The sequence below is a fragment of the Triticum dicoccoides genome, chromosome 2A, assembly GCF_002162155.2.
Source record: "Triticum dicoccoides isolate Atlit2015 ecotype Zavitan chromosome 2A, WEW_v2.0, whole genome shotgun sequence".
NCBI lineage: Eukaryota > Viridiplantae > Streptophyta > Magnoliopsida > Poales > Poaceae > Triticum > Triticum dicoccoides.
The window spans coordinates 746,470,885-746,479,474 of NC_041382.1; the positions used below are offsets into that span (position 1 = coordinate 746,470,885).

Below are 8,590 nucleotides of genomic sequence, written 5' to 3' on the forward strand. Positions count from 1 at the left end.
TAGGAGGTGCCTTCCCCTGCTGGGACTCTTCCTTTAGGGTTTCGCCAGGCGCATGGGCCTCTTGGGGCTGGTGCCCTTGGCCCATGTAGGCCAAGGCGCACCCCCTACAGCCCATGTGGCCCCCCGGGGCAGGTGGCCCCACCCGGTAGGTCCCCGGGACCCTTTCGGTGGTCCCGGTACAATACCGATGACCCCGAAACTTGTCCCGATGGCCGAAACAGGACTTCCTATATATAAATCTTTACCTCCGGACCATTTCGGAACTCCTCGTGACGTCCGGGATCTCATCCGGGACTCCGAACAACATTCGGTAACCACATACAAGCTTCCTTTATAACCCTAGCGTCATCGAACCTTAAGTGTGTAGACCCTACGGGTTCGGGAGACATGCAGACATGACCGAGACGTTCTCCGGTCAATAACCAACAGCGGGATCTGGATACCCATGTTGGCTCCCACATGTTCCACGATGATCTCATCGGATGAACCACGATGTCAAGGACTTAATCAATCCCGTATTCAATTCCTTTTGTCTATCGGTATGTTACTTGCCCGAGATTCGATCGTCGGTATCCAATACCTTGTTCAATCTTGTTACCGGCAAGTCACTTTACTCGTTCCGTAACACATCATCCCGTGATCAACTCCTTGGTCACATTGCGCATATGATGATGTCCTACCGAGTGGGCCCAGAGATACCTCTCCGTTTACACGGAGTGACAAATCCCAGTCTCGATTCGTGCCAACCCAACAGACACTTTTGGAGATACCTGTAATGCACCTTTATAGCCACCCAGTTACGTTGTGACGTTTGGTACACCCAAAGCATTCCTACGGTATTCGGGAGTTGCACAATCTCATGGTCTAAGGAAAAAATACTTGACATTGGCAAAGCTCTAGCAAATGAACTACACGATCTTTTGTGCTAGTCTTAGGATTGGGTCTTGTCCATCACATCATTCTCCTAATGATGTGATCCCGTTATCAACGACATCCAATGTCCATAGCCAGGAAACCATGACTATCTGTTGATCACAACGAGCTAGTCAACTAGAGGCTCACTAGGGACATATTGTGGTCTATGTATTCACACGTGTATTACGATTTCCGGATAATACAGTTATAGCATGAATAAAAGACAATTATCATGAACAAGGAAATATAATAATAATACTTTTATTATTGCCTCTAGGGCATATTTCCAACATAACATTCATCACAAATAGATGGGATTACCAGGCAAAACCTCGCTAATAAGGCCCATGAACACTTTAGGGCAACTCCAATGGCCGACCCATTTGGTTGGGTTGTGTCCGTTTGAGTCCGCACCACGCAAACACATATTTTATCTGCTTTTCATGTCCACGTGAATGCATTTTTGCCTTAAATTTGGACTCGATTTGCGTCCATATGTGTCCGCTTAGTGTTCGTCTTGGACCTGCACGCTGCCGCCCAACCACCACCTACCGGTCCTATTTTATTTCACGCGTGCGCTTGGGCCCACACATCAGCCACAGAAGCCAGTCCATGCTTGTCCTTTTTAATGCCACACGTGTAGTGGGAGGGGGGCGCCCAGTCCACTTCCTCAACAACCATCTTCCGTCTTCTTCTTCGTGCCCCCTTGGTCGATTCCTCGTTGGTGTGCCGCGCAGCTAACTTCAGCATGTCGTCGCGCCATGCTTGAGCCGCCGACATGCCTTCCTCTCTACGTCTTTGTCCACCGCTGCAAGTACTTCTGGGAGCATGGCGTGCCGATGTGGTGGCCCGACGTGAACCTGATGAACGGGTGGCATCTCAAGCACGACAGGGTTCCGGTGCCGGTCTCAGACGCGCGCGGCTGGCAAAGATCCGCCGCCATCATGCTCAACTCCCGGTTGAGCTCCGCCATGACCCAGCGTACACAGTGGACTCACCGAACTGGGACGCGTGGTTCACCTCTAAGCATGACTTGCACCGCCAATTAAGCTTCAAGGGTGCGCCCCGTGCACCGCACGAGCTTGCCGCTCCACCACCACCGTTGGTGGTGTAGGAGGAGGATCGGGCGGTCGAGGATCCCTACATTACGGACCTCGAGGAGGCCACAAGGAGGGCCATTGAGAAGTCCGAGCACGAGGAGCTCGCCAGGTGGCCTGCCTTTCGCAAATGTTGGCCGAATTGGCGGCTAGAGTGGAGGCGGACGCGCCCTCACTCCTACCAAACCCGCCCGCGTCCGAGCCAGTGGAGGAGTGGTGGGAGCTGGAGCACCAATCTTGCTTGTGGACAAGCACGGTGCCCTGCTCGCCCATGCACGTGGCGTGCACGCCTGTGTGGTTGGGCGCGTCCGAGGAAGAGGTCAAGCGGCACGCGTTGGCTAAGCAGCAAACGCCGGCAACATTCCAGGAGGCCTTTTCGTGGATGGAGGTGCCGGTCTTCTTGGTCCTAACCAAAGAGGATGACGACGACGACACATAGTTTTTATTTTTCTAGTTTAAATTAATGTAAGGCTTGACTTGCTGGCTGTTTTTTATAATTCGAATTTGCGTCCAAATGTACAATGTGTCTGTTCACGTTGGCCGCATTTATGAGCCGGCGGACAAAACCAACTCTGGAAAAAAGAGAGGATAAAATCCGCATTCATTTGGGTCTCTCGTTGGAGTTCCCTTGCAATATACTCCCTCCATTTCAAATTACTTGCCGCGTGTATGGATGTATCTAGATGTATTTTAGTTCTAGATACATTCATTTCAGCGAGTAATTTGGAACGAAGGGAGTAACATCAACCACGCGGAGCCGGTGTTGCACTAGCTGCATGGAAGCCCCCTTGCGGCGCCGTCCCTCCCCCTTGCATCGTCCCATGTCGCGGTCACAACATCGCTCCTCACCTGTCGCAGCAGCCGCGCACCTTTGCCGTAGCCGCCCCACCTCGTCCTCGTGTTCGCTCGTCATCGGTGCGCCCGCCGGTTCGCAACGTCCTCGCTCGTCCGCTTGCAGTGCTGGCCCACAAGGGAGACGCGTGCGGGTGTGGGAGCGACCGCTCGCACGCTGCGATCGACCACCCAATTCTAGCCGTTTACTATTTGCCTTCTCTTCTCTTAGTACGCTGCTCTGTAGAAAGAAAAAAAATAACGGCCTCAATGCTAAGAGGCGTAGCAAGATGACTCGTGACTGTCTGAATCGGAGAGGAGTGCTGGAGGTGAACAGATATGAAATATCGTTAGGACTCCGACAGACCTACTTCTGCGCCCATTTCATTTCGCCTCTCAAATTTCGATTCGACAGTGGTGCGGAGTTCTGCGAACAGACATCGTACGTTATTACGACTGCCTACGCGTGTACCCCGCTACAAAGGGGGCGGGACAAAACCTTCGATGGTGTAATAGTTACGATAACTAGGTCCCAACATTGAAGTTGCCACCAATCCATTGTCGTCCAGCGGTTAGGATACCTGGCTTTCACCCAGGCGACCCGGGTTCGATTTCCGGCAATGGAATTTTTATTTCCATTGAAACATTTGTTCCTTCGGGTGTCCTTTTCCTTTCCTGATTATTCTCTAGAGCAGCAGTGGTATCTTTTATTTATTTGTTGCAAAAAATACTTCGTAGCTTTTTTCAGCAATTTGTTCTTCAAAAATTTTATCAGAGCTACCAACGATCCGAATTTTATTAGAGTTGCCAAGAATTCTTTGTTTATAATGTGCTTACAGTTAGCACACGACACTTGACAGCAGTCTCTCAGTACAACTAGCTGATGCTATCGCAAAAAAAAAAAAAAAAGTACAACTAGCTGATGGATCAGGACTCGGCATTTGCTCAATATTCATCCTTCGAATCAGGACTCGGCATTTGCTCAATATTCATCCTCCGTTTACATTCTTATTGACGGGAGCGATAAAACTGATCAGAATTCATCGGAATCTCCAGGCAAAAATACCTTGCTACGAAGGCACATTAAGACTTTACAATGCAGTATCCTCCTTCCAACACCAGCTAAAAACTTCCAATTTCCATCCCAGATGCAAAATACTGAAGCGTGCCACTCAAACTACAGAAGACTAATACAATACAGACTCGCTGTAGACTAGTAAGTACAGTAGTGATAACCACAATGACAGCTGAGCTGTGTAACGGGCCAAAGGAATGGATGAATAAGGCAAACTGCCACTGTTCATGTGCAAGAAAATATGACGGACATTTAAAAGAAAAATGCCGGACAGGCGACGGGTAGATGACCCCGCAGAGGCTCTTAGACCTAGGACCATATGCAGGCAAAAGCTTTGGAACCGGTGTTTAGTTTGCTGTGATAGTTCGCTGTGCAGAGCGGTTGATTAACCCCATTTGACGATAGCCGAACCCCAGGTGAGTCCAGCTCCGAAGCCAGATGCTGCGATGACGTCGCCCGCCTTCACCTTCCCGCCACGAACAGCCTCGTCCAGTGCTAATGGAATGGATGCCGCACTGGTGTTGCCGTAATTAGCAAGGTTTGAGATGACTTTTTCCGATGGGATAGATAACCGACTGGCAGCAGCATCGATGATCCGCTGGTTAGCCTGCAAAACATTGATGGGGTCAGTTAGATCGATGCTTCAGGTCAAAGAGTTTCATGGTCGATAGGCTAGGATACTCACTTGGTGAAGCAACAGCCAATCTATACTGGAGGCAGGTAGGCCGGCCTCCTCTAGCGCCTTCTCGATGGACTGTGGGACACAACGTACAGCAAAGCGGAAAACCTCCTTTCCGTTCATTTCGATGCAAGAAAAGTTGGTCTTCTTCGGTGGGAAGCCAGGGACACCATTGGTCTTGGATAAGATTGAGTCAGCGTTCGATGATGAACAATGCAGGTGCCTACATAAGTATAATCAACAAACATAAGAAAGTGACCTACTAGAAATGTAACCTCAACACTTTCTAGAAAGAAGGCATACTTTTGCCCATGGCCATCGCTTTGCACACAAAAACCTAGCAAGCCATCTTCATCAGCATTGCATGACTGCAATATCGAGGATTTAAAATTAGACAAAAGAACTTGCACAAGGATCTTGCAAATTACAATGCCACGCTACCACCGAACACCTCATACCTGTACTACAACAAATTGCAGTGTCTTACCCAATAGACTGTACAGAAAGACTACAGCCAACTGAACCATGGAAAGCAGACCAACATTTCAGCAAAAAAGAACAGATACCTGGACCAAAACAGCACCAGCAGCATCGCCAAAGAGGATGCATGTACCTCTATCTGTCCAATCCACATATTGCGAAAGAGCATCTGCCCCAACTACAAGGACATTTTGAATACCTCCACCTACAATAGTGGCAGATAATAAATTATTAATCCACCAAGGCGCTCAATAGCAACCCATTGTGAATATTTAACAAGGGAATTACCTTTGATAAAACGAGTAGCTGTAATTAAACCAACAATGAACCCACTACAGGCAGCAGTGATATCAAAGCCAAATGCATTTGTGCACCCCACCTCCGCCAGCACCTGTTTTCATTTTATCTTGATGTTATTTATGCAAAAATGGGCATATAAAATGCATAAAGCACTAGAGCAGAGTGGCACCGATGATTAGAACAACTAATTTACTGATAGTACAAAACATTAACAGTACTACTAAACAGGGAAAAAAATTGAATGAAAATACAAAAATGGAAAGACCATTACATAGTTCATATTATTTGATGACTACGTTATTATCAAATATAGGCTGCTCCACAAAGTATGCCAGTGAAACATTTTTAGTTTTGACTATCAAATATAGATATGTAATAACTTCGAAGTACCAATATAGTCATCACAAATGAAACATACTATCATCATCTATATTCATTATCATGCATTACAACATACTTCCATAGAAATCACTTTTCTCTGTTCTAAATACATCTCATTCTAGCTTCTGGATTTTTGTTCCGAAATACATGCCAATTTACAAGTTTGAGGCAACTACTGCGGTACTGCCATTGTTTGCTTCGCATATCCCTAACATTCATTAATATACTAGATTAACACATAACATCCAACATTCATAATGAGCTAATTATGGATGCAAATGTAATGTGTCGTATACATGCCTTAGTTGGAGTGCCCTAAATTACAGCCATTCAGGAACAGAGGGAGTATTGTTCAAAGACTGAAAGCAGTACTTTGGAGACTATCAGTACTGAAGTGAAAAAATTTACTGACAGAGAGTATTACAATTTAAAAAGAAATTCCTCAGATAAATTAACAATAAGATAGTACCATTTCTACCCCAACTTATGATATACAGTAAATAAAAAGGAAAATATTCTCAAGCATGAGATGACTCGCATTAAAAGCAGGAATATGCAGTCGCTCAGACATATCATTGTTTTAAATAACATAAGTAGTTTGCATATAAGTATGACAACTACTGTATTCTTGAGAAAAGACAGGGATGGCAACTACTAGAATGATTTAATAGATGTGCATAGCCATACCCGACCAGCACCGCCAAAGAGATCGTCTGGAGTAGATGTGCAAAAGAGAACAAGGTCAACATCTTCAGGTCTTACTTGGGCCATCTCAAGTGCCCTTTGTGCTGCCTTTACTGAAAGCCCTCCCAGTGTTTCGCCTCCTAACACATTTGAAAAGAACAAATTACTCCTGAAACATAAACAAATGAAATATGTCTCCAAAACGGAATTGTTGCGACTCCTAAGCTTTCTTCCACAAAATCTGATACTCTGTTACCTGCCTACTTACACACAGTGGGGCCAACTCCCAATGATGTTATTGAAACGTCTTATAATTAGATATGTACATTGACTTAAAAAACATGTGAAAAGCGCTGCGTTTATTATATACTTATAAGCCAGCCAGGAATTTGGTAAGATACCAAGACATAAATTTATCAGCATTTATATTTACTCTTCTAAAATCGTTTATTTATTATATTTACAATAGCTCGTGCCCACGTCACATGGTGTTGCTAGTCCTTAACCATGTATGCAGAAGGGTGCTTTGCGACAAATGCTCATTTACAATCATTAATTGAATCGATGTGCGTTCACAAAACTACTTCAACCACCAAAAACGACGTGACACACATATCATCCACAAGTTGTCACCTAGCTAAGAGAAAGAAAACAAATACTACTCAGAAGTAACCAGTATACATCATGCCAGAGGGGCCACAATTGGCCTGAATCAGGCTAGCTTACTGAACTAGGAGGGAAAGAAGTGTAATAGAAAATACCTGAAAGAACCCGCCTGTTCCGAATCCCAGTCCGCGCCGCGATCCATTCATCGGACGTTTCAACAAATTTTGAAAGGTCGTCATTTGAAATACAAAGTGATGGAGTGGCCGATCCGCTTCCGATGAGCTTTGAGCCCATGCCAACCACCCTGCAATTTCTCATGGCCGTTAAGAAATGTTCTACCACGGTAAATCCTAAATCATGTTAACAATAATTGAGATGAGTGAGCCCAGCAACACAGTTGGATCAAGACACAAGCAACAGCATTGTGGCACTGCCTACTGCACAGTGAGCTACAAAAATAGCACCATCTGCCGCAGCATTTATGAGCAAGCTGGGCAGATCCCCATCCATGGTCATGGATTGGAGACCACGAGTATTGCTGGGGTCTAGCGAGCTACCATCTGCACGACGGCTATGCATGAGGGCGACCTATTCTGGTGACACGCAGTAAGACTAGTGAGAACAAGCATCGTGGCACCATCGCTATAGTACCAAAGAGCAGAAGCTTCTGAACGGTGATGAGCATCCGATCTGGCTACATAGAACTGCTTCGTTTCCATCTTAAAACTCCCGTATAAACCCGTAGCGGTACCGAAAGGAAGGCCCCAGAATAACCAAATTCTGCAGCGCGAGCCAACGCAGGCTAATAAATGCGAAAGTGGCGCAGATAAGGGTGGTAGTTGAACCTCCTACCGGAAAGCCACTCACCGACTAACCAAATCACATAAGCGAGCACCTGATTGAGACCAAAACCTGAGCGAATTGAAACCAAAACCCGAGCCGAATCACGGACAGATCAAACTGAAAATCACGCCCTACTAGTGAAATCTCCTCGGAATCAGACAATGAGGTGCTGGGAGGAAGATCCTCAGTAAACGAACAGCGCGAGGACAGCCTGAATTCATGTTAACAGAGATTGGAGAAGCAGAGCACAAGCAATGACTGAGTGATTCACGTCTCGGCGCGTCGACATTGCAGGTAGTGAGGCGCGTGAGCGGGGGCAGTGGCGCGGCGTTACCTGGGGAGGCGGGGCCTGGGCGCGGCCGGCGCGACCACGCTGTCGTCGACGGCGGAGGCGCAGCACCGCAGCTGCGCCGCCACGGAGGCCTTAGCGGCTGCGGCCACCGGAGGGGATCGGAGGAAGCCGGTCCGGTGCCCTGCGCGCGCCCGCGCGCAGGGGAGCGCGGCCGCGGCCCGCGGCGGCGCGATGCCGGAGGCGGCCACCATGGCGCGGGCAGCCGGAGATCTCGCTGCGGCGGCGGCGGGCCCGAGTAAGAGTGAGGGGAGAATCAGTTGAGAAGGCTAAGAAGGATGAGCACGGGTCGGCGGCGGGTGCGAGGGGGAGCGTGGCCGGGGGAGTGGATATAGGGGCGGCGGCGGTGG

The 8,590-nt window shown here is 47.7% G+C and overlaps 1 protein-coding gene and 1 non-coding gene across 2 annotated transcripts; one reads left to right on the forward strand and one right to left on the reverse strand.

Annotated features, from left to right (window-relative positions):
- Positions 1-3,397: 3,397 nt before the first annotated feature.
- On the forward strand, positions 3,398-3,469 carry TRNAE-UUC. The gene has a single exon. It is a non-coding gene; the product is annotated as a tRNA-Glu (tRNA).
- Positions 3,470-3,882: 413 nt separating this feature from the next.
- Positions 3,883-8,576, reverse strand: LOC119356876 (3-oxoacyl-[acyl-carrier-protein] synthase 3 B, chloroplastic-like). Its single transcript, XM_037623870.1, has 8 exons — positions 8,226-8,576; positions 7,204-7,352; positions 6,446-6,582; positions 5,366-5,468; positions 5,164-5,282; positions 4,901-4,965; positions 4,604-4,820; positions 3,883-4,525 (listed from the first exon to the last, which is right to left on the reverse strand). Exons 1-8 carry the CDS (start codon positions 8,432-8,434, stop codon positions 4,304-4,306), a joined length of 1,221 nt encoding a protein of 406 aa, XP_037479767.1. The 5' UTR covers positions 8,435-8,576; the 3' UTR covers positions 3,883-4,303.
- Between the last annotated feature and the right edge of the window lie 14 nt (positions 8,577-8,590).

Bases quoted from the DNA above. Each gene is read 5' to 3' on its own strand.
- LOC119356876 (XM_037623870.1), bottom strand. From the start codon at position 8,434: ATGGTGGCCGCCTCCGGCATCGCGCCGCCGCGGGCCGCGGCCGCGCTC. The intron at 5,283-5,365 runs GTAATTCCCTTG...CCACTATTGTAG, and splicing joins AGCTACTCGTTTTATCAAAG to GTGGAGGTATTCAAAATGTC. The intron at 4,966-5,163 runs GTATCTGTTCTT...TCGATATTGCAG, and splicing joins CTGGTGCTGTTTTGGTCCAG to TCATGCAATGCTGATGAAGA.